Source organism: Oenanthe melanoleuca, chromosome 14, assembly GCF_029582105.1.
Source record: "Oenanthe melanoleuca isolate GR-GAL-2019-014 chromosome 14, OMel1.0, whole genome shotgun sequence".
NCBI lineage: Eukaryota > Metazoa > Chordata > Aves > Passeriformes > Muscicapidae > Oenanthe > Oenanthe melanoleuca.
This window is the reverse complement of record NC_079348.1, coordinates 13,428,781-13,453,003: the sequence shown is the minus strand read 5'-3', so window position 1 is coordinate 13,453,003 and position 24,223 is coordinate 13,428,781. Positions and strand designations below refer to the sequence as shown.

At 58.3% G+C, this 24,223-nt stretch overlaps 2 protein-coding genes across 3 annotated transcripts; one reads left to right on the top strand and one right to left on the bottom strand.

Moving 5' to 3' along the window:
- Positions 1-23: 23 nt before the first annotated feature.
- On the top strand, positions 24-19,838 carry CLCN7 (chloride voltage-gated channel 7). The gene is made up of 25 exons (XM_056503191.1): positions 24-396; positions 7,437-7,508; positions 8,178-8,249; positions 8,478-8,543; positions 9,112-9,244; positions 9,622-9,731; positions 10,397-10,477; positions 10,859-10,921; positions 11,568-11,651; positions 11,797-11,890; positions 12,261-12,325; positions 12,779-12,895; positions 13,212-13,266; positions 13,782-13,842; positions 14,336-14,474; positions 14,695-14,788; positions 15,987-16,156; positions 16,474-16,525; positions 16,810-16,937; positions 17,084-17,169; positions 17,633-17,765; positions 17,852-17,911; positions 18,244-18,420; positions 18,525-18,605; positions 18,700-19,838. The coding sequence occupies exons 1-25, from the start codon at positions 268-270 to the stop codon at positions 18,784-18,786; spliced, it is 2,409 nt and encodes an 802-aa protein (XP_056359166.1). The 5' UTR covers positions 24-267; the 3' UTR covers positions 18,787-19,838.
- Positions 19,839-20,492: 654 nt separating this feature from the next.
- PERCC1 (proline and glutamate rich with coiled coil 1) lies at positions 20,493-22,738 on the bottom strand. 2 transcript variants are annotated; one of them, XM_056503193.1, is made up of 2 exons: positions 22,457-22,738; positions 20,493-21,377 (listed from the first exon to the last, which is right to left on the bottom strand). In XM_056503193.1, the coding sequence occupies exon 2, from the start codon at positions 21,343-21,345 to the stop codon at positions 20,641-20,643; it is 705 nt and encodes a 234-aa protein (XP_056359168.1). In that variant the 5' UTR covers positions 21,346-21,377; positions 22,457-22,738; the 3' UTR covers positions 20,493-20,640. The 2 variants fall into 2 exon arrangements, with proteins under 2 accessions (XP_056359168.1, XP_056359169.1); XM_056503194.1 differs by lacking the exon at positions 22,457-22,738 and adding an exon at positions 21,544-21,673.
- Positions 22,739-24,223: the final 1,485 nt, after the last annotated feature.

Here is a 24,223-nt window from a genome sequence, read left to right as displayed (position 1 = left end):
CGGCTGGGTGTGCATGAGACAAAGCCTCGCGGCGGCCTCGCAACCTCTCGGGCCGCCGCCACCGGGGTCCTGCTGTCCTGTCCTGTCCTGTCCCGTCCCGTTCCGTCCCGCAGCCACTCCGGGCGCGAGGCCCCCACCAGAACTACAACTCCCAAGGTGCCTCGGGGCGCCCCCGGCCGCCCTGACAGCCACGTGATAGCGGTGGCGGCGGTCACATGACCGCGCGGCGGGGCAGGCCCGGCGGAGGAGCTGCTGCCGCCGCCCCGCATGGCCAACGTCGCCAAGAAGGTGTCCTGGTCCGGCCGCGACCGCGACGACGACGAGGACGGACGTGCGGGCGAAACCACCCCGCTGCTCAACGGTACCGGCCCGGGTGCGGCGGGCAGCGGCCGGCAGGTGGGTACCGCCCCCGGCAGCGGGGGGCTCTGCGCCGGAGGGAGCGCGGAGAGCGCTGGGGCCGCGGGGCGGGGTCGTGTCCGCGCCCCCCGCACTCTCTCCCCTGTAATGTTTAACCATGCTCTTGCCCCAGGGTTCCGTGGGAGCGGTCGGGGTCGCTCCGGGCCCCCGCGGGCTGGGAAAGCCTGTGGGGACTCGGCGCGGGGGGAACCATGGCCGGGGCACGGGGCACTCGTGAGGGAAACACTGAGCTGGGGCTGAGTCAGTGCCCAGCCGGCAGCGCTGCGGGCCGGCTCCGTCTTCTCGGAGCCCGGGGCCGTGCTTCATCCCCAGTGCAGCCCTGGGCCGGCTCCATCCCCAGTGCAGCCCTGGGCCGTTCTCCATCCCCAGTGCAGCCCTGGGCCGGCTCCATCCCCTCCGAGCCCTGGGCCGGCTCCATCCCCTCCGAGCCCTGGGCCGGCTCCTCTGCCGTGGGACCGTCCCTTCCTGCTGGAGCTGCTCTCCTCTCTCAGAGAATCACGGCATGGATTTGGTTAGAGGAGACCTCAAAGCTCATCCTGTTCGACCCCCTGCCATGGATAGAGACACCTTGCACTGGACGAGGTTGCTCCAAGCCCTGTCCGACTTGGCTTTGAACACTTCCAGGGATAGGACAGCCACCACCTCTCTGGGGAACCTGTGCCAGGGCCTCACCACCCTCATAAGGAAGAATTTCCTACTGACATCTAATCTATTCTCCTTTTGTTTAGTTTGAAGCCATTCCCCCTTGTTCTGAATGTATCTGTCCATGTAAAATTAATTTGCACTAAAAGAATTTCTGCTGAAAATATCTTTCTGTGGGAGCCTGTTGCCTGACATGCTGCTGCTGCTGCCCAGATCAACAGGTAGGGCTCAGACACAAGAGCCTCTAACACTGGAGTGGTGTAGGGTGTCCTGTGGGGTGTGTGGAGCTATGCTGGCAAAAAGCAGGTCCAAGGTGGGCCATGTTACAGGGGGAGGCCAGTTCCTTCTGGCAAGTTAATTTGAGGTGATTAAGTAAGGAGAACTTCTCTCCCGTGGGCCCTCAGGTTCCTGCCTGGCAGTCTCTCATTGAAGAAAACTGAGGCACTCAGCACCTCCTCCAGAGTGGAGCTGAGGGTGGGTGGGATGTCAGGATGGGACCGTGGAGCACTTTTGTGCCTGCACCAGGTGGACAGGCACTGCTTCCAGGTGGCATCCTCGAATTTCCTGTGGAGGGTTTTCTGGGAGACTTGAGCTTTGATAGGGAGGAGCAGGGGCAGATTCTGGCAGCTGTTAGCAGGGACGTCTTGCCCAGCACGATTCTGTGCTGCCCTGCTCCTGGGCAAGTCAGAACAGCGGCTAATTAGAGGGAAATGCAGGGCTCGTTAGGCTGGAACAGCCTTGTGTAGTGCTCTGGGAGCAGGGAATGGCAGCTGGAAGGAGGCAGCTGTGCCATGGCAGCTCTTCTGGGGTGAAAATAAAAGTAATCTTCCTGGGCAGTGCAACAGGACCCATTATATTTACAGCACATAGGGAATTCTGCAGGTTTGAAGGGTGTTAGAACAGGGATTAGCCAGATCTTGTGGCTGGGGGTCATTAGGAGAGGGTTTTCCTGGTGGTTTGGAAGAAGTGCCTGAGGCCTGCTGCAGCTGGAGGTGGACACCCAGCCCTACAAGTGTGATTTATTGTCACTGTGTCCTTTCACAGTGCAGGCAGCTCAGGTCCCAGCTGGTGACATGGCTCTCCATGGCATTTTCCTTGGCAGGGGAGGAGAGGGAATACCTTGCTGGAGCTCCAGACCACACGTGCCCCTGGCAGTGGCAGCTGGGTTGTCACTGTAGGGCTGGGGGTGTATTTTGGTGTCAGGTAGCTGCCTCTCCCTTTGCCCCAGATGATTTTCAGTCATGTGGATTGAAGCAGGAGGGCAGGACAGCTTTGGTGGAGAGATAAAGAGAGGCTGGAGCTGCTTAGCTCAGAGGAGTTTTAAAACCTGGCTTGTGGTAATACAATAAAAATGTCCTCTAGCTGGGCTTCTTCCCTTTCTCATGTGCTTGTTTAATGGAAATGAAAGTCATCTTAGGGTGACCAGAGGAAACACGGGTCTGTAGCTCCCCAGCTGACAGCTGTGAGGGTCTGAGATCAAGTTCTGGTGGGCAGGAGGTGAGGAGAGGCAGGATAAACACACCTGTGGCTGTAGAGGGGGTGTGAGAGGCCTGTCCCTGGGGTCTCCTCTGGTTTGGGGCCAGCTGAGCTGACTAAGCCTTCATCCTCTCACCAGGGCTTTCTGTGCCTGGAGCACATCAAGAAGTGAGAGGCAGCCTGTACCTCTGAGCATTGTGCCTGCTGTGGCCTGTCCCTTTCCTGTGTTCTCCAGCCATGTGTGTTGGTTCTCAGGAAGTGAGTGGGAAATTTTAATAAGAGCAGCCAATTTCCATCATGAAATAATTTTTATCAGTGATGTTTCTCCTTCGCTACCATCAAAGATATGCTGTAAGATATTTGTGATGAAGTGCCTTGATTTTGGGATTGGTTTAATGCTTCTGCTTCAAAGGGTGCCTGGAACAAGGGGTCACCATCATGAAGACCAGGCTGGTGCTGGGCAGATTGTCCTCCTCAGCCCCTGTGTGCTTATTCTGTATTTCTGGATGTTGCTGGTCTCATTTGCTTTAATCTCAAGTAACGAGGTGCAAAAATGTGGCCAGGCTGCAATCAAGAAATCTTGGTGGGAGAAGGCACAAAAAGGGAAGTATGAGTGCTGGATGAGCCCTGATTCCTGGCAGATGGGCTGCAGATTGTACACCCCAGATTACTGGTAGAGAGGCTGCTTGTCCCTGCTCCTGTGAGCCTGGAGGTGACAGCTATGAGGAGAGCCTTGAGTGGTGGCAGGAGCTTCCCCCAGCACAGGAACTTCAGGAAATTTTCTGCAGGTTGCTCAAACCATTGGGGACTGTGGCAGTGCTTCATCTTTGTGCTGCTTCTGTTCCAAGAGAAAGGACAGGGCAATGACAGTATTTCCCATCCTCGTGGAGGTGAGGGTCAAGGAGCAGCTGTGCCCTGGGAGTGGCAGCAGGGGCCTGGAAGCAAAAGCGTGGCCAAGTGGTGACACCTTGGGAGAATCCAGGTGTTTTATCCCCTGTTATGAGCCTGGAGGTGAGGAGCCCTGTTCTGTCCTGCTGTGAAGTGCTTTGGGGATGATGCTGGGTTGGTTTGAAGCCTGTCTCAGCTGTGGCTGTGTGTCAGAGGAGGAGGGTTTCAGGAGCCCTGCAGCTCATCTCCCCCATTCACTGCCTGTGACAGGGTTCATGTGCTGGTGACACACCGGTGACACAGCCTGGAGTCTTCCACCCAGGCTGCTGCAAGGGACAGAGTGTTCTATGGCCAAAAGGGTCCTGGGGGCTAGAAATCCTCTTCCTTCTCTCCCACAGCTTATGTGGGCTCCTTGTGTGTCTGTGCTGGGCTTTATCTCATCGATAACAGTCACGTGCTGCCAGTTTGTTACTGAGGGTGACACAGGATGGTGACAAGGGGCAGTGTCTAGGGGGGGTCTCCTCATTCTGGGTCGTGTCCCAGAGTCTCACTGGCTCATCCCAGTGGAAATGGGCCATGGAGCAGAGTCAGACACTCCTATTGATGGTTTTCCAGAGCAGTGTTTAGGGGCATGGCTTGGTTGCTGTGCACACAGGGTTGGATCATCGAGATAAATGCATTCAGGGCATGATTAGAAGGTGGTGGTTGAGATCTTATGCTAGATTTTATTTATTTATTTTTTATGTAGAGGTTCATCCTCAATTTGTTCTTGCTGGCCTCAGAGTGGGTGCCAGCATGACAAAGAGGAAAGGGACCTCAGGAGTCCCTGAGGGAGCTAAAGCTGGGGGCTCTAGTCCAGCCCCTGCAGATCCCTGAGGGACATACCCAGAGGAGCTTTGGGGAGCTACTCTGCACCCTATTTGGTACCAAGTTCAGTGTCACCAGCCATGGGGTGAACATTTGGCTCTGATATCTAAGCAGAAGTTCCCTTACTGCAGTTTATCCACTGCCTCTTGTCCCATCAGTGCAAAGCTTCAAGGGAAGTCTGCCTTTGTCCTGTCTGTAACCTGTGTTGGGTGTCTGGAGATGGCATGAAGAACTACCTGAGAAGCACCAGTTTCTCCTTGTATATCTTGCCATGTGTTGAGCCCCCAACTCTCTTGCTAGGCTCACTTTCTGTGCCTTTTCTGTGCCAGGAGGCCCAAACTGGATGCCAAGTCCCAGGTGTGCTATTGTAGGTGCCAGATGGAGGTGTGGGATCCCTTCCCCAGACCTTCTGGCAGTGGTTTTACACCAGGAGGGGTTTGACCACCTTCAGTCCAGGTCTGTGCCAGTGATACCTCTTCACTCACCCACCAGGCTGCTGCAAGATGTTTTCAACTGGGCTACTTGCTGACCACTGGGACTCATCCATCCCAGGTGCAGGGCTTTGTATTTGCCTCTGTTGAATTTGGGGGCTTCCCTGCAGCCTGGTGAGGTCCCTTGGAGGAGCAGCCCTGCCAACATTCCTGCCCACTAACACTGATGATAACTTATTTTAATTCAGACCAGGGCTCCAGACATCTCTTTGCAGAACTCAGAATGAAATTAACTCTACCACCCAAATGGGTGTTTGTGTGCCACTGGCAGAGTGAGGCTCAGTTTGTCCCAGAGCCTCTCCTGGGGCAGGAGAGCTGTTGACCCATCTGTGCTCTCTGGGTTTTGGCAGCAGTGCATGTTTTTATGTGGAGATAATCACAGCACAGTCACACAAACATCACACGTACCCAGGATCAGCAGCTGCCTTGGCTGAGTTTGAAAACATCCCAAGGAGGGCATTGCTCAGTGAATCTTTGAGCTGTGCACAAATAACCTTTTCTCTTAGCTCCAGGCTGCCTGAATCTCTCCTTTTTCTCTTATCATTCTTGGGTGCTGCTGGAAGTAGCTCTTTCCTGCCCTGCTGGCATGTGATCATGGGGGTGAGACAGGAGCCAGGCCTCTGCTTGCAGAGGGGTGCCAGGACTTGGGGGGAGGATATTAAAAATATGCTGCATGTATAAGGAAGCTCAGCTTCAGGTTCCACTGCACCTCCTTTCCTTTCATCTGTGCTTGTGTCCTGCTGGTGCTTAATCAATGGGAATTGAGCTGCTGTGCCCTGGCTGCTTTCTCCACAGGGAAGGAGGGAAGAGGGTGGGATGTCACTGGTTCAGCCACATTTGGTCTGTCTGCAGACCCCATTGCTAACAGAAGGAGAATTTTTCCTGAAGGGCTTGTCCTGCCTGAGGTCTTACACAAGGGACATGGCATGAGTGACATTTTCCATCTCCTTGCCTTGATCTTGCCCTAGATGTCTGGCTCCAAACAGGAGCCTTAAATCCTTGTGCTTCCTCAGTCCAGGTGGGGTTGTGTTCCTTGGCAAGGTGTCAGCTTTGTCCCTCCAGGTTTCAGGGCAAGGAATGTGTCCTTCCCCCTCCCCAGGATGGTGGGGGCCTGGCTGGGACCTCAGCCTGCCACCAGAGCAGCTGGGCACTGGCAGGCACTGGAACAAGCAGTTCCTGTATCCAGCTTGTGACTCTTAAGTTCCTATCCAGGGAGGTGACAGCTTTGTGTGTGTCCAGCTCATAGAAATCCACAGTGGTCTGCTCTGACTGCTGGGAAAAGGGCCCACCTGGATCCTTTCCACTGGGATTGTGGAGCCGTCATGGACCAGAAAAAAGCCCAGGTTGGTTTTGCCAAACCAGTGTCTGAAAATGGCAGCATGGAGCACATTGGGCTGAGGCTGCTGGGGGCTAAAGGGCACCAGAGAGGGTTTGAGAAGCTGGGGTAGAACCCATCTGCAGGTCAGGGAGTGAAGGAGAATGTGGAGCAGAGGGAAAAATGGGAAAATAGGTCAGGCTGCAAACACAAAGGGGTATTTCTTCCTCTGCAGTGACGTGCAGGGTTCCCAGCAGCTCTGGGCTGCACGTTCCAGACGGGATCGTGGGGATTAAAGAGCAAGGGGCTCAATCTGGGACCTGCCAGCAGAGAGAGATGGATGTGCCAGAGCCCTACTGCTGCTCACCATCCCTCTTTTATCCTCCCCTTCTTTAACCTAGTAGCTGGGGAGGGGTGAGGTGCTGGAGGGGAATATCTTAATGCTGAGGAGTGGTGTTTGGGCTGTGCCTAGGGACAGTGCTCGGATCCTTGTGCATCCCTGTGTTTCACAGGCAGCCTGCCTGCTCCAGCTGGGTCCTCTTGTGGCACTGCTCAGCTGCAGCCTGAGCCCCTGCTTGACTCCTCCAGGAGACAGAAGTGCCCCAAACAGTAAAAAAACTCCTGTGCTATGCAACTGTGCTGCCAGTAAGGAGCCTGAGTGATCACCAGTGAAAGGAGAACCTGCTCCCTGGAGGGAGATGCAAATGCTGCTTCCCAGCATCACACTGGGGCCATCTCAGAGAGGCACCAAGGCTGTGCAGGAGCAGTGTGCCCACTTCCTCCTGTGTCTCCTGGATGGCAGCCAGCCTGTCTGTCACTCTGGTCCCCACGCTGCCGTGATGTGCTCCTCTCCGGGCTGGAACCGCTGCGTGGAGCAGATGGCAGAGCCAGACGTGCCCTCAGCTGTCCCTTGCTGCTGGCTGGGCCTGGTTGTGGCTGTGGAGGTGGTGTGGTGTCCAGGGGCTGTGTCCCTCCCCAGCCCCAGGGCAGTGTGGAACGTGCAGTGTGGCACAGGTTCGCTCGGCTCCACGCTCCGTGCCAGGGGCTGGTGGTGGCCAGTCCCCAGTGAGCCACTGCTGGCTGGCACCTCCCCAGGGGAGCTGGCTCTGCCAGCTGACAGGTTGGAGCAGCTCTCCCAAATCCTGCTGCTGCTGCCTGTGGTTCCCTGCAGGATGTTGGATCCCACCTCCTCGCTGTGTCCTCTGAGAGCAGGTGCTGCTTTTGGGGGGCTCTGGCAGTGGCAGGGGGGCAGAGCATGAGCATCTTGCACGCCTGCTCCCTCCTCCTGAGAGAGCTGAAGTGCATTCAGGAACTGACCTCATTTCCCCTTCTCTCCTCAGCTCTCTCCTTCCCCCTTCCTGCGCATCGGGCAGCTGAGCAATGTGGATCTCAACGAGGACATCCGTGAGCTGGTGAGTGGCACAGAGAGGGGCTCACTGTTACCCCTTCCCTTCTTCCACTTACAGCTGCTGCTGTTCCTTCCCTCACATTCAGCTTGTTCCACAAGGACTCCAGCACTTCTTCCTGGGCTGGGTGACCTCTGTGGCATGGGCAGCTGCTGCTGCCCCAGGGGCCCCTCTGGCATCCTCAGTAAATGCCCTAATTCGGAGCTGGGAACAGCTTGCACGGTCAAAGGCGTTTGGGAAACAGAATTTGGTTTCTGCCCAAAAACATGGGTTTGCTTGAAATAGCTCCTTGCTTTTGGCCTAAGGAATTTCCTGCCAAGGTGAAAGGTTGCCCTCCACTGGAGCATGGAGTTATTTGGATTCAGTGCCAGGTCAACATGACAGTGTGGTACCCAGCTGGGCAAACCCCCCACCTGCTCCTGGGGAGACATCCTGCCTGGGGATGTAGGGGTACTTGGTCAGGGTGCACCCCTGAGAACTGCTCCAGCTGCCTTAAATCCCACACATCCACCAACTGGTGGAAAATCATCCCAGATCCCTGCCTGCCAGGCAGCTTACACCTGCATTCCTCTGTGCATCTCCTGAGCACCAAAAGGAGTTAAACTGACAGTTGCATGTGGATGGGAGGGCTGGACTCTGACTTGACCATCCTAAGCTGTGCATCACATCCCACAGGAGACAGAGGTGCCTCGGCAGCGTCCCAACGAGATCCCCCACAATGAGAAGCTCCTGTCACTCAAGTATGAGGTAAGTGCCCATGTGCCCCATCTCAGGCCTGCCCTCTGGCATGCAGCAGGTGAGGTATGAGGGCCAAGGGCTCACAGCTGCCCAGTGAGGACAGTTTCAGTGTGGAAGGAGTAGAATTGAGGAAGAAGATTATAACAGAAGCAGGGTGAGAGGCTGAGGGCAGCACTCCCCAGCATGGGAATCTCTTTGCCTGATAGACAAAAACAGCATCTCCCTTTCCCAAACTAGAGCTTGGACTATGACAACAGTGAAAACCAGCTATTCCTGGAGGAGGAGAGGAGGATAAACCATGCGGTGAGTCTTGCTGGGCTGCCCACAAATCATCTCAGGTGGGGTGGACAAGGGGAGCTGTTCCCCCTGCCTGGCTGCTGGGGGGCTTTGTGCCAGAGGAGGTTGTGCTTAAAGCCTATGTTGAGCTGGGATGGGTTTATGGGCACTGACCAGCTTGTGACAAACTGTGAAACTGCAGGATCAAGGACCTAGCATGAGGTGGTTGGAAGGAAGCTAATCTGGGTGTGTGTGATGTCATTGCCTGGTGGTATGGGCCAGGTCCCTGAGCAGAGAGATTCTGGACTCATGTGATACATCTGCCCTGGGGGCTTTGGGAATCAGTGCCACAGCAAGAATCCCAGCAGGATGGGCCTAATGGAGGCAGGCAAGCTGGAAAAGCACCTTAGGGATCCCACAGAGGTACAAGAGCACTGCTTAACATCAGTAAATTGCGTCCAGGCTTGGCTGGGTCAGGCAGCATTGGTGCTCCCTGGCTCTCCTCAGAGCTTCCCAGGCTTGGGCTGTGTTGGGGAAGGTGGCAGGTGTGCTGGGTCCCCTCCGTGCTGGGGTGTGAGTGCTGCCTGCCCCTCAGGCGTTCCGGACGGTGGAGATCAAGCGCTGGGTCATCTGCGCCATGATCGGCATCCTCACCGGCCTCGTCGCCTGCTTCATCGACATTGTGGTGGAGAACCTGGCTGGGCTCAAGTACCGTGTGGTCAAGGACAGTATCCTCACAGAGCAGGGGCTGCTGGCCAGCTGGGACCTCTGGGATCTCCTGGGAGCCGTGGGAGGGGTTGTAGAGGAAGAGGGCAGCGCTTCCTTGTTCCAATTTGGTGGCACAGAGCTGCTCTGCAGAGCTGAGCTGTGGCTGAGCACTGCCATGACAGAGGAGACTCATTTCAGCTGCCCTAGGTGCTCTAAGTGACAGGGGGATTGGAGCAACCTGGTCTAGTGACTGGCATTCCTGCCTATAGCAGGGGGTTGAAACTAAATGGTTTTTAAAGTCACATCTAACCCAGACCATCCTGTGATTCTGTGAGATGCTGTGGTGGGAGGGATGGTACCCAAACAATACTGGCCTTTCCTTGAGCTGCTACCCCAGACATTGACAAGTTCACAGCCAAAGGGGGCCTCTCTTTCTCCTTGTTACTCTGGGCCACCCTGAATGCCAGTGTGGTGATGGTGGGCTCTCTGATCGTTGCCTTCATAGAGGTAGGAGCTTGGAACTGTTCTGGGTTCTTTACATGGGCAAAGCAGGGTCACATTTCCAGAAAAAGTGCCAAATTTTGTAAACAGTGAATATATTTCTGCCAGTTTGGCTCCTGGTAGCACGCTCCTCAGTGCTGGCTCCAGCTGTGCTGTGGGGTTTCTGTGGGGCTGTCAGACTGCCAGGATGTGTTGGCAGCCTGGGGCAGAGGCTGTGCTCCAGCCTTGGGCAGGGGTGCAGCTCTCCCAAGCCTTGGCCCTAGCTCAGCCTCTCTGTGTTGGGTGTACTGAGTACCAGCAGAGACCAGTCTGGCTGGGTGCCTCAGGGACAGCCTCTGGAGGACAAGCTAGAGACTGGGATTCCCTGTGGATCACTCTAATCCACAGTGTCTTCCTTGTGGCTTTGCCCTTGCCCTCCCCAGCCACCAAGTGTGACAGGGTAGGGGAACACCTAGGTGTCCCCAAGAACCCAGCCAGCTCCTTTTGCCTGGCACATTTGCCCTCAGGAAGTGGGTGCCTTGCTCAAGCCTATCTCCAGAGCCTGTTAATAAGCTTTGGCCTCATCTCTCAGCCCCCCTGAGGGTGTGCTGTGTGCTCTGTGCTGAAGGACAGGGGTTAGGTGGCTGGTGTGTCCCCCTCCTGTGTGTGACAGCTCTCCCTGCTCCCTACAGCCTGTAGCAGCTGGCAGTGGCATTCCCCAGATCAAATGTTACCTCAACGGTGTGAAGATTCCACACGTTGTCCGGCTCAAGGTAGGAAGCAGGAGATGACGGGATGGCCTGGGCACATTGTGTCCTCCTGGAGTGGTCCCTGCCCACACTGTGGCACAGCAGGAGCTGCCATGAGCTCCCAGCTCCTTAGCTGTTTCCCCCCCAGTGCCCAGAGGTTAAATCTCCTGCCCTGGGACCAGCAGCTGGCACTGGGGAGAGCAGCTTTGGGTAGATTTTTGCTCTGGACAAGAAGAAAATTGGCCAACCCTGTAGCCACAGTGAGGGGGCTGAGAATCTCAAGTTCCCCGTGGTTGTTGGCTCCTGCCATGCCTCAGGGCCCCCTGGTCTGTGTCCCCTGTGGCTGCCATGGTTGTGCTCCTCATGCCACCTCTGTGACATGCTGTGCCCTTCTCTGTTTTGCAGACCCTGGTGATCAAAGTCTGCGGGGTCATCCTCTCAGTGGTCGGTGGCCTGGCTGTTGGGAAGGTGATGTGCACAAAACACTCTCTGATGCACTGCCTGGTGTGCTAGTCCTGCTGCTGGCACTTGTGTCACAGCCTGTCACCGCTCCTGTTCTGGGGACAGGGTGCTGGGGGCCCTGCCATGACTTCCCAGTGTTATTCCCTGGTGTCTGCTGGCCAGGGTGGCTGTGGCACTGCCAAGCTTGGGAAGCCCCTGTAGCACGTGGTGCCACCCTGGCTGAGGGCAGGAGAACAGCAGCCTCTGTCCATCAGTGGTTGTCCCTGCAAACAGTAGATGGGGGAGATTTGGGTGCCCCACTGGGATTGAAGGCAGGCAAGGGAAACACATGGTGGTGGGAGCAGGAGGTGGGCAAGGGAGGCACATGCTAGCAAAAGGATTTCAAAGGAATGGTTTGAGTTGGAAGAGATCCTAAAGATCATCTCATTCCAAACCCTGCCATGGGCAGAAACATCTTTCATTAGATAAGCTTGCTCAGAGTTCTATCCAAGCTGGTCTTGAACACTTCCAGGATGGGAAGGGGAAAAATGTCAAGGTCTGTATTTCCCTGAGGGAGATACTCCCATCCATCTTCAGGACTGCAAGCTGGTAAGCAGCATTCAGCCATCCCTGCTCTTCCTTCCCCAGTCTGATTCTGCTCTCTGGCCCCTAGGAAGGACCCATGATTCACTCTGGATCCGTGATTGCTGCTGGAATCTCCCAGGGAAGATCCACGTCCTTAAAGCGAGATTTCAAGGTTGGTGTTGAGCTCTGAGGGGTTGTGCTGCAGGAGCCCTTCTGTGCCAGACCAGGCTGTTCCCATGGTGGCTTGGCATCATCCATGTCATTGCCTCAACTCAGGCCTGTGGCCAGCCCTAAAGCTGCCTTCCCTCCTGTTTCAGATCTTTGAGTACTTCCGCAGAGACACAGAGAAGAGGGACTTTGTGTCGGCTGGAGCTGCCGCCGGCGTCTCGGCTGCCTTCGGTGCCCCTGTGGGTGTGTGTCTTGGCTCTCTGGCACTGAGCACTGCCTGGACATGGATTTCCTCAGGAGGCTGCTCCCTCTTCCTTGGAGGCAGCTGTTGGGATCTGATAGGGCACTGCAGGGGCCTGCCTGACATGCTCTGCAGGTGTTGGCCCTGCCCAAGGGCAAGGGGCTCGTCTGCCAAAGATCCCAAATGTTGCCTCCTTGGGATGGAGAGTGGCAGTGGGGGGCTTACTGTGATCAGGACATCACTGATGGCTTGGTGGGCTTGCCTGTGAGAGGGTCTGGGGAGTAGGAGCATGTGACCTGGGATGAATCCTGGGTGCTCAGCTGGTGCTGTGGCATGTGCCCTTTGTGAAGATGTTGTATCTTGTGTTTGCAGGGGGTGTCCTGTTCAGCTTGGAGGAAGGGGCTTCCTTCTGGAACCAGTTCCTGACGTGGAGAATCGTAAGTGCTGGAAAGCAGTGGAGAGCTGCTGGTTCTGGTGTGGGGCATTGCTTTTTCCAGGTGCCCTGCAGCCCCAGGCCTCCTGACACCCCAGCAAGGAGCCATGGGTAGCCCATCCCAGGGAACAGCATCCCAGCTCCCCTACTGTGCCCTGCTCCTCAGGAGCTGAATTTAGCCCTGGCTGAGCTCCATCTTGCTGTCAGCTCCTTTCAAAGGGATCTGCCTTGGGCTGTGCCCCAGGGCAACAGAGAGGCAAAAGGATAAGTGAGACCCTGGTCAACATAAGCTGCTAAGGGGAATGTGACCTCCTTTGACATCCTGTCCCCACCACACCATGGGCACCAAGCCCTGCCCAAAGCCCTTGGGGGTGGTTTGGGGTAATGCACGAGGCATGTGGTGAGGATTTGGGGCTGGAGGCATCTGGCAGTGACTCTGGGCTGCATCTCCTTCCAGTTCTTTGCCTCCATGATCTCCACCTTCACGCTGAACTCTGTCCTGAGCGTTTACCACGGCAATGCCTGGGATCTCTCCAGCCCTGGGCTTATCAACTTTGGCAGATTTGATAGTGAGGTAGGCACAGGTATTCTCCATGCTGAGCTCTGGTCAGGGGTTGGAAACAGCCCTTAGCGGCTTTGGGGACATCAAGTTGTCGCTAATCTCGTCCAGGGGCTGAGGCAAACTCTGCCTTAGCAGGCTGTGGGGTCTGGCCAGATTTCAGCTCCAGCAGAAGAAATTTCTGGAGGCTGTGGGCTGTGCAGAGGGGACTTTGGGGCAGCTCTGGAAGCCTCATGCCAGCACAGAGCTGTGCTGTCCCAGCAATCAGTGACAGACTGTGGGACTGCAGATGGGCCAGAAGATCTAAAACCCACTTCTTTCTTGCTTGCAGAAAATGGGCTACACAATCCAGGAAATTCCTATCTTCATCTTTATGGGAGTGGTTGGTAAGAAAATGCTGCTGTCTCAATTTGATTAGTCTGAATAATTTCCTCTGTTCTTTGTCTGGATCTAAAAAGCTTTGGCATCCAGTTTCCTGGGGAAAATGGGGAATCCATTAAATTTTGGAGCAGAGGATGCTTGTGGGGCTTATGCAGGGATGAGAGCTGGATCCTGGCCCAACCCTAGTAGCAAAGTCAAGCCCCCTTTAACCCATGCTGAGCAGGGTCAGTGCTTTGCAGTCCTGGGCAGCTCCTTGCTGCCATGTGAGCTGCCCTTATCCCCATGGATTTGGCCTGTCTTTTCTCTGCCTGGTGCCAGCACTGTGACATTGGCCCCTGGCCACCTGCTGCTGGTGCCAGACTCCTCTTGGTGACAGGTCCTGGCTGGCTGCAGGGACAGCATCCACATGTCCCAGGGCTGCTGGTCACTCTGGATGGGTTGTGGATGATGATCAGAGGTTCCTTGTGTTGTGAGCAGCCTGGGCCCTGCGTGCTGAGCTTTTTCTCTCTCCCATTTGCAGGTGGGATCCTTGGAGCCCTGTTCAATGCCCTCAATTACTGGTTGACGATGTTCCGGATCAGGTAAGAGCTCACAGGTGATGAAGGGGATTGATGTGGGTTGGCTGGTGCCTTCTACCTTCCCTCAGAGTGGCATTCCCAGATGGAACAAGGCCTTAATCTCTCACTTAATGTGAGCAACAGCAGTTCCTGAAAGATTCCACATGCCTCTTGCTGCCTGTGGCTGAGGCTGTGACCCACTGCATCCCAGCACTGCTCTGACTCTGCCAAGTATTTCCCTCCAGTGACTGGAGGGCCCAGAGAGGTGCAGACCTGACTGTCATGTGCTCTGAGAGGACTAAGAGGGGGGAGAGAGCTGCAAAAGCCAGCTGAGACCAGTCTGGCCCAGCCAATACCTGTCACCAGCTTTTCAAGCAGCAGGACAGCCTGGCAGGGTCTGGGCAGGGAGCAGAGGCAGCCACACTGTCATGTGCCTGATGTGAGAGGCTCAGCCAGGCTGGGGCTGATCCTGCCCACACCCCTGGGTGCCACCCTCATTCCTCTGCTCTCCTCACAGGTACATCCACCGGCCCTGCCTGCAGGTGGTTGAGGCCATGCTGGTGGCAGCAGTGACAGCAACCGTGGGGTTTGTCATGATTTACTGCTCAAGGGATTGCCAGCCCATCCAGGGGAGCTCTGTGGCATATCCCCTGCAGGTAGGACATGATGCAGAGCAGCATTCAGGCCTGGGGGCCTCAGCAGGGGAACAAGACCCTGCTGGGTTTGGGACACTGGATCTCACAGTTGATGCCCTCCAGTGCAGGCAGAGCTGCAGAGCCAAGGATGCTGTAGGTGTCCTTCCTGCCCAGAACTGCCTCCTCACTGGCATGTGTCCAACCTTCCCTGACACTTTTCTTTCTTATCTTGCCTTTTCAGCTTTTCTGTGCTGATGGAGAGTACAACTCCATGGCAACTGCCTTCTTCAACACACCTGAGAAGAGTGTTGTCAACCTCTTCCATGACCCTCCAGGTCAGTGCACCCAGGAGGGAGGCCTTGAACAGAGAGAGGGTCCATGTGTTCCTTGAGCACTCCTGAGACAGGGCAGAGGGTGATCAGCCCATGAGGGTTTATAAAACACTGTGCTGCAAGGAGGAGGGATGGGTGGCACCTCTGGCCAAAGGGCAGTGGTGTTGGGAGGCTGTGGGGCCAAGGACCTGGTTTTGTTCATGCACATTTGCAGGCTGTGTTGTTTCTGAGTTGTGTGAGAGTATGTCTGACCCTTGCTGTCTGTCTGAAGTCTGTTCTGGAAATGTTGCTGGGATGTTTTCTTAATTAGCAGGGCTACTTGCCCCATAATGACTTTACCTTCTGGGCAGGTTGTGGAGGTGGATCTTAGGGTTTGGATTTGCTTGAGAAATGCAGTTTGGTTCCTAGGTCCTAGCTCCATTTTCCTTGGACCTGGTGTAACCCCAGCCTCCTCTGCCTGATGTGGAATCCGAGTTCTGTGCCCAGCTGCATGTGGGTGGGGAACAGGGAGATCCTGAGCCCAGAGGGTGCAGCTTGGCCACCTGCAGCCAAGAGATGACCATCCTGTGTCTTGGGGCTGCTCCCTGCAGTGCTGGCTCCTCCCTGGCTCAAGGCTTCTGTCTGAATGACGGATTGCAAAGTATTTGTTTAAACTAGACTGGGCTGCTCAGCAATCCCAAAATAGCACTTACCCTGGTTATGGGGTCAGCAGGGTCCAGCTGGGATGGCACAGCCTGTGCTGTGGGACAGCATGGCACTGGCTGGAGCAGCTGTGGGAGCTGCAAGATGGGAGGGAGTTTGCAGGATCTGCCCTGTTCAGTTGATCCCAAAGCTGGCAGTGGGATTTCTGTGCTCCCAACCTTGTCCTTCAGCCCTGGCAGTGCCTCCCTCAGGGCTTTGAAGTTCATCATGGGAGTCTGGGAACCACAGAGCTGGGAGGAGACGAGTCATGAGATGGAGAGATGTGGTGGGAGGGCTGGGGGATGGCCCTGGCTGGATGGGGGCTGCTGGAGGGGGACAGAAATAACCTGAAGAGCCGGTTTGAGAGGGCTGTGCTGCCAGGGCAGGAGGTACAGCCCAAGAAGAGGGGCTCTCACTGCTGGGAGTGTGTCATGGGGCTGCTGCTGCCTGATCTGTGGCCACAGCCCAGTGTCCCCTGGGCTGTGGGACCAGCACTGACTCTGTTCTGTCCCCACCCCAGGTTCCTACAACCCCATGACCCTGGGCATGTTCACACTGATGTATTTCTTCCTGGCCTGCTGGACCTATGGCCTGACAGTGTCTGCAGGGGTCTTCATCCCCTCCCTGCTGATCGGGGCAGCCTGGGGGAGGCTCTTCGGCATCTCCCTGTCCTACCTGACCAAGGGCTCGGTGAGTCCTGCCTGGGAAGCCCTGGCTCTCCTCCCAGCCCTCCTCCCTCACTGCTGGGCTGCTGGCATGTTCAGGCACTGTACCTGGAGCTGGCTGAAAGCTCTGAAGTGGGCTGGCTCCTCACTTGATGTCTTCGTGAGCTGGGCCTGGCCCTCCCCATGTCCCAGTGGAGCCCTGCCAACAGCAGAGTTGTTCAGGCAGCCTCGGGCATCTCTCCCCACTTTGGAGGTGGGGTTTGGGAACCAGGACTCTGCTGACTATCTCTGAATGCCCTGGAGCCAGCAAGTGAATTTACTCCTTCTATCTCATGTGTTCAGATCTGGGCTGATCCTGGGAAGTACGCCCTGATGGGAGCTGCTGCACAGCTGGGTGAGTTCCCCATGGCACAGTGCTGGTTGGGGTGAAGATGTCGTGGGAAAAAGCACTCCCTGCTTCCCTGACATCTTCCTTCCCAGCTGAAGCCCAGCCTGGCTGCCAGCTCCCTAATCACCCTGCCAAGCACAGGCAGTGCTGAGGGCTGGGCTCACCCAGGGCACCCCTGGGCAGGCAGTCCTGAATCACTGAGAGATTCAGGGCCCTCAGGTGTTCTGTGATGCCTTCACTCTGTGTTCCCTTGCCCTGCTAAACCCCCAAACCCCTGGTGCCTGTGGCAGGTGGCATAGTGCGGATGACGCTGAGTCTCACAGTCATCATGATGGAGGCAACAGGCAACGTCACCTATGGCTTCCCCATCATGCTGGTGCTGATGACAGCAAAGATTGTGGGAGACTACTTCGTGGAGGTGAGGACTGTGGGTCAGGGCTGGTGGTGCTGGGGCCATGGGGTGGCCAGGACAGGCATGTGCTCACTCTGAAGGAAGAGCTGCTGCCTGGCTGTGCCCCTTGACACCGCACCAGGCTTCTCCTGATGGCTTGGCTCTTGTTGCAGGGACTGTATGACATGCACATCCAGCTGCAAAGTGTCCCTTTCCTGCACTGGGAGGCCCCAGTGACGTCCCACTCCCTCACAGCCAGGTAGGTGGGTTGGGCATTGCTGCCTCAGCACCTTTTGGGCCACACTGTTGGTCTGAGCTGGGAGTGGAGGTGGTGACCTGGTTGCAAGAGCCTGCTGTGCCCTGGTACCACAGCCCAGCAGAGATGTGACTTGCAGTGTGTTCCTTCCCCTCTCCCTGGCAGCTTTTGGGGACACAGGAGGCATCAGCACTGAGAAGTTGTGTGTGTTGGGGGGATATTTAGAGTGTGAGGGTGGTGAGGCACAGGTTACCCAGAGAAGCTGTGGCTGCCCCATCTCTGGAAGTGTCCAAGGCCAGGTTGGATGGGGCTTGGAGCAGCTTGCTCTAGTGGAAGGTGTCCCTGCCCATGGAAGGGGTTTGGAATGAGATGAGCTTATAGGTCCCTTCCCACCAAAGCAGTGTGTGGTTGCAGGATTCAGTGTGTGCTGCCAGGGGCTGTGTTTCACCCGGAGCTTTCCCTGCAGGGAGGTGATGAGCACTCCTGTCACCTGCCTGCGGAGGATTGAGCGCGTGGGCACGGTCGTGGACATCCTCAGTGACACCTCCTCCAACCACAATGGTTTCCCTGTGGTGGAGAGCAACCCTGACACCACCCAGGTGGGCTGGGTGCTCCTGGGTGCAGCTGGGGTGGCCCCTCAAGGGCTGGCTGCAGCATGGGATCCTCACACAGTGCCCTCTTGCAGGTTGCTGGGCTGCGGGGTCTGATCCTGCGTTCTCAGCTCATCGTCCTGCTGAAGCACAAGGTGGGTGAGACTGCCTGGAGGCTTGGCTGTGTCTGCTGTCCCAGTCCTGTCTCAGGCCCCTTGCTGCCTGCCTTGCTTGGGAAGAACTGGCAGAGGGTGCCTGTCATCTCCCTCAGCTCACCCAGGGGGATGGTGGGTGCTGCCATTCAGTGGTGGGGTTACCCCAGCATCATCCTGCACCCCACTGGGCTCACAAACCCTGAGTGAGTGGGAAACAGGCTGTGCTTCTGCAGCTGCTCCATCTGTCCCACACTTCTGCCCTCTTCCCTGTGCATTGTCGTGGTGCCTGTGAGCCCTGTGGGGTAGTCCCCAACCATCTCTTTCCTCCCAAGGTTTTTGTGGAAAGGGCCAACCTGAGCCTGGTGCAGCGGCGGCTGAAGCTGAAGGATTTTCGGGATGCCTACCCCCGCTTCCCCCCCATCCAGTCCATTCACGTCTCCCAGGACGAGCGCGAGTGCATGATTGACCTCAGCGAGTTCATGAACCCCTCGCCCTACACCGTGCCCCAGGTAATGGCCAGGGACCCCTCTGCACAGCTCCCCAGGGATCAGGGTGGACTGGGGGTGCTGGCTGGGGGTGCTGCACCCCCCCCCAGCCCCGTTCTGCCTCGCAGGAGGCGTCTCTGCCACGGGTGTTCAAGCTGTTCCGAGCCCTGGGGCTGCGGCACTTGGTGGTTGTGGACAATCGCAACGAGGTGAGTCCCTGCTCGCTGTGTCCAGGGGCCAGGGCCACGTTGTGCCCAGGCTCTGTGTGCCCACATGGGCTGTACCCTGTCCCTTTCCTGGCAGGTGGTGGGAATGGTGACCCGCAAGGACCTGGCCAGGTACCGGCTGGGGAAGGAGGGCCTGGAGGAGCTCTCGCTGGCACAGACGTGAGGCAGTGTGGCCCAGCAGAGACGTGCCCTGGCCCCTCGGGGCTGGGCACCCCCTTTTGCAGGAGGTGGGGCAAGGACTGGGCCAGTCCGTGCAGGTGTCACAGTGCCTGGAGCACTGGCATGGCCATGCTGCCCTGGCCCTCCTGCCTGTTACTGCCTTCCCACGTCTACTGCCTCCTCTTGTCACCCCTTCCTCTGCTTCCCTGAGGGATCAAAATTCAGCCTTGGCTCTGTTAGCTCCTGAAATAGGTTCTCCTTGAAGGTTGGGTGAAGGCTGGAGTGTTCCATGGGGAGCAGGACTGCCCTACTGAGCTGAGCACACTCCTCTGGTATGGCACATGGCCTCTGTTGCCTCATCCACCCAGTCTGGGCTGTCTGGGACTTAGGCCCTGCAGCTGCAGCTAGGGCAGGGCTGTGAGAGGAGCAGAGGGGACATGATGGGGCTCCCTCCTGCCCCCAGGCCCCCATTCCCTGCTGCCCTGTGGTCCTGCTTGCTGGGTTGGGCTGAGCTCTGGGGTTGCCTCCCTGCTCCTTGGGCCTGAGGAGGGGGACATGCCCTGCTCAGCTGTGCAATAAAAGGGCTCCCCTGGTTCTGCAGCTGCCGCCTCCGGCTCTTTCTTGGCTCCCTCAGCCACTCTGACCCCAACCCATGTGTGGGGAGACACCCCTAGGATCTGGGGCAGGGATGGGGAGGGGAGAGCTGCCTGCTCTGGGGTGCTGTTGGTTCTGCAGCCTGTGCCCCTCTCACCACTGCTGCTCCCACACTGGGATCCAGAGTCACTCTTGGGGCGTGTTCTGGCCATTTCCAGCAGCCTGGGCCCTTCCAGGCACCCCAAACCCAACCACCAGTCCTGGATTTGGCTGGGGATGGGAGCAAAGCCAGCTTTGGCACCTCACTTCTCCCATCTTTCCCAATCCTTGCTCCTCTCCTTGGCATTTCCCTGCCCCCTGACCTGGGACTGCCCCTTCCTTAGTTGGACGCAGGCAGGCTGGTGCCTGGAGAGGCTTTTGACTGCGGGATCTGTGCTGAAATAAAGTCTGTTTGTACTTTTATTGTGCTGCTGCCTGTCTCTTGCTTCCCTTCTTCCCTTGGGGCCACTTTCCAAGCTCAGGTGTCCCCTTGGGGCTGAACTGAACCCTGTCCCCTGGGAGGGCAGGGGCAGTTCCCTGAACTCCTGCTGCTGGGAGGGCACAGGCTGGGGGTGAGGGGGGGGCTGCATCCTGGGCACTGCCCCCCAGCAGGGCTCAAGGCAGGGGGCGGCTGCCCCTTCCCGGGTCCTTTTCCCTTTCAACACCAACACAAAGCCACCACAAAGCAGAGGATGCCTCAGCTGGGCCCTGGTAACAGCCAGGTCCGGCCGTAGGGAAGAAGAGCCAGCCCTGCTGTGGTGGGTGGGTCCAGATCCCTGGGGCAGGGGCGCTGTGGGGCACAGCGGGTCCCCAGGGCAGCGCTGGTCCCTGTGCGTGCTGACAGCCGGGTGCTTTATGAGGCCCCGCGCCGCCCTTTGCCCTGGTGCGGCCGAGATAAGGGGACGGGATGCACCGCCTTGGGCCGCAGAGTAAACACGGGCTGCTGCCTCCCGCCGGCTCCTGCCGCGCTCCCCTGCTCTTCCAGCAGCCCCCGAGGGTCAGGCCAGGCTGTGGCCCTTTGTCCCTGGCAGCAGGGACACCGCGGTGGCGGGTGGCAAAGGACACGGCACACGCTGGTGCCTGGCGGGAGTCATTTATTCACTCGTCCCATCACCAGTTTGGACCCGGCAGCTCCGAGTGCCCCGGTGCTGGCACTGGGGCCACCAGGTTTATCATTAACTGGGTGGCACGTGGCGGGACCGGGGCCCCCGGGGCCACGGTGGGGTCACAGCCCAGCAAAGGGCTCTGCCTCCAGCCCCGGGCGGCCCAGCAGCTCCCGCCCAGTGCCTGGCAGCTCCGGCCCTGGCTCCACTGTCCAGTTGGCCAGGAGGTCGCTGAAGTCAGGGGTGCCGGTGTGCAGGAGGCTGGCGGGGCCTGGGCCCGGCTCTTTCCAGAAGGAGGGCGGCAGCTTGCGGCGGTGCATGGGGGTGATGTGGCCGTACTTCCTCTCCAGCCGCTGCGTCCTGCCGCCGGCCGCCCGCGCGGGCAGGCACCGGTGCACGCCGTACTCGAACAGCTCGGCCAGCGGCCCCAACCTGTGCGTGGCCCCCGGGCTGTCCCGGGGGGCCAGGACCTCGGGCACAGCCTCGGCACTCCGGGGTGAGCCGCAGTCCTCGGGCACGGGGCGGCTGCTGGCCGCCTCCTCCCGGCCCCGCCGCCCGAAGTAGCGCTGGATGTCGCAGCTGATGAGCTCCGAAAACTTGAGGAGACGCAGGGTGGTCTCGGCAGTGCTGGAGACACTGGCCAGCTCTGGCCTCACGCTCTCCTCCACTGCTTCCACGTCCTCCTCCTCTTCCTCCTCTTCTTCTTCCTCCTCTTCCTCGGAGAGGTCGGGGAAGTCGGGCTCAGGGTGCGTGGGCAGCAGGAGGCCGTGCGGGAAGGGCGAGGGCAGCCGCAGCTCGGCCAGGGGCTGGATTACACCCGCGGCCATGTCAGCGCTCAGAGGCACCCCCGGCACTCACCCTGCGGGCAGGGACAGCGGGGTCAGGGTGACACACCCTGGTGCCAGCCCTAAGAGGGCAGGGGATCGTGTTGTGCCACACCATGGCCAGGGTGGGGCCACAGGGCAGCAGGGATGTCCCCCACAAGTAATGGGGTGTGGGATGTGGGGCATTGGGGATGTCCATACCAAGCTATGGGAAAGAGGGCAGGTATTCTCCTGGGACAGCAGGCAGCAGGGGTGTCCCCACCAAAACATGGGACATGGGGCAGTGGGAGCATAACCCTGAGTTGTGGGACATAGAGCAGCAGAGATGCCATTCCCCTACAAGCAACAGGACATGGAACAGTGGGGATATTCTAACTGAACCCTGGGACATCAAACAACAGGGATGTCCCCATCAAGCCATGGGGTGTGGGACAATGGGAATGTCCCTAAGTCATGGGACGTGGGGCAGCAGGGATGTTTGCACTGATCCCGCTGGTGGGACATGGATGTCCACACCAAGTCATGGGATGCAGGGCAGTGGGGATGTGTTCCAGAGCTGTGGGGCAGAGGGATGTTCCCCTTCACCCCGGAGCTGTGTATGGAGGAGAATGGGGCTCAGCACCCACCGTGCCGCTCTGGGCTCAGTGCCACCGAGCCTCATGCCCTGCCCACACAATGGCCCCTGCACAGAGTGAACTGTGCCTCCCTGCCCTGCCCTGGGGGGCTCTGGCCACAGCTGGGTTTTGCTGAGCTGGATGTGGCCCCTTTGTACCTCGTGCTATCTCTACTGAAGGATCCCCAGTCCTGCTCTCTGCAGGACACCCTGGCCGTGCTGAGAGAGTCTCAGGGCAGGAACAAATCCTGGGGAACCAGACCCACTCCTGCCACACCAAGCATGGTGCCGGCACCTGTACCCAGCCTAAGATTGTCCTTGCCATCTCTGCGTGTCCCTCCTTGTGCCGTCCCCACCGCGGTACCCCCGGCGCTGCCCCGGGGTGGGACGTGGGGGGCTCAGCCTCAGGGGCTGCGGGGAGAGGGGAGCGGGGCCAGCACAGCCCGTCCTGAGAAAGCCCCGGGGCAGGAGGGCATCGCCCGCCCGCGGATCCGCACTCACCTTGGCGCTGCCGCCCGGCCATGCATAGGCTCCCGCGCCGCTCCCCCTGCCCGTCCCTCCACCTGGGCCTGAAGTATTTATAGCGGAGCAGCGAGCTGACGGCTGGCAAATATTTGGTAGCCGTATTGTAATAGTAGACTCGGTAAACAGAGCTGGGGTTTGCTTTAGCACCCAGCAACGGGAGAGCGGCGCGGGGAGGGACGCGGGGACGGAAGGCAGGGCTCACCTTAATGGTTCACTAGCCAGGGGATTTTCAAGTGTTGTCCCTGTAAATTCACCTATTAAATCGGCAGCCCCAGCTGCCAAACTGCCCGCACACTTGTGCCGAGGGCTCTTATCTCCCTGCTGATTGGAGGCGAAATCAAGCTTTGTCAAATAGGCGTAAAATTAAATTTCATGCTATTTTGACTCCTGGAGTAGGGATCTTCTGAAGAACATACTGCATATCGAGCGATGCCTCTGCAAACAGGGGCTGCCGCTGCAGCGGGCAAAACCTTTCTGTGGGGTACCCCCAGCTGCTGCACCACCCTCATGCAGGTTCAGATCACTCATCTCCAGCCTTGTGCCCCTTTGAGATGGATGTTGGGCTCCCCGACCAGCCCTGGGAGCAGTTTTGGAACCTGTGGATGCAAAGGTGGATATGCCATGTGGAGAGTGTCTGGGTCAACCCCACGGCAGGGACAATGGCAATCAGGTCAGGTCCCAGAGAGGCTGTGCCAGAGGTGCCATTTCTGGAACAGCACAGAGCAGGGCCAGGGGACACAGGATGGCCGGGGATGAAGGGTGGCCAGGGACACAAGATGGCCAGGGGACACAGGATGGCTGGGGATGAAGGGTGACCGGGGACACAGGATGGCCAGAGTACACAGAACAGCCTGCCCTTGACAGCTGAAGGGATGGCAGGGGCCTGACACAGCACCCAGACCCTGTCACTGGTGTTGGGGACACTCAGGGAGCGGGACACTGGCCACTGGGCTTGGGGACAGCCACAGCTCTGCTCCAGAGCTGCCCTGCTCTCCTGTTTTTGGGGTGACCTCAGCTCCTGGTCTCTCACTCGGAGCCCTCCCTGCCCCCTGCCCTAAGCACCATGTTCTTAGGTGTCTGCAGCACTGAGATGGGGTCCCCAGCTCCTGGCAAGGTGCAGCAGTGGCCAGGAGAGTGTCCCAGCCTCTAGTACTGGCTAGGAGAGTGTCACCGACCCTCTCCCCGGGCCAGCAGCCCTGGGACTCCCGGTAGGATCAGGGCTGGGCGCCTGCTGCGGCTCCACGGGGCTCCCTCTCCTCTCTCCAAACACTCACAGCGGCAACGCCGGGCGGGAGCAGCACTCCCGGGCACTGCTGGGCAAACACGGCGGGTGGGAGCTGATTAGCCACGGGCACCTTTCGATCCCTGGCGTCAGCCATTGTCACCCACCCGCCCGGCACGGCTCGACATTGGCACAACTCGGCACTGCTACCGGCTCCAGCCTGGGGAACCAGCCCTGGGAGTCGGTCAGTCACGATCCCCATCCCTGCCAGGATCCCCAGGGAAAGGCGGCTTCCTCTGGGCTCCCCAGCCGCCAATGCCCCTGGCCCTCCTCCTGCAGTGCAGGAGATGGGGAGAGTTCCACAGCCTCCGGGGGCTGCGCTGTCCCTTTGCCCGGGCGGGAAGGGTCCGGGCATGCTGGCAAGGAGGTCCAAATGTGGGGAGCACATGGCTGCTGGCTCACAGAGTTGGGAGTGACGAGGTGTTCGTCCTCTGTGGGAAGGAATAAGGCACTTAAGGAAC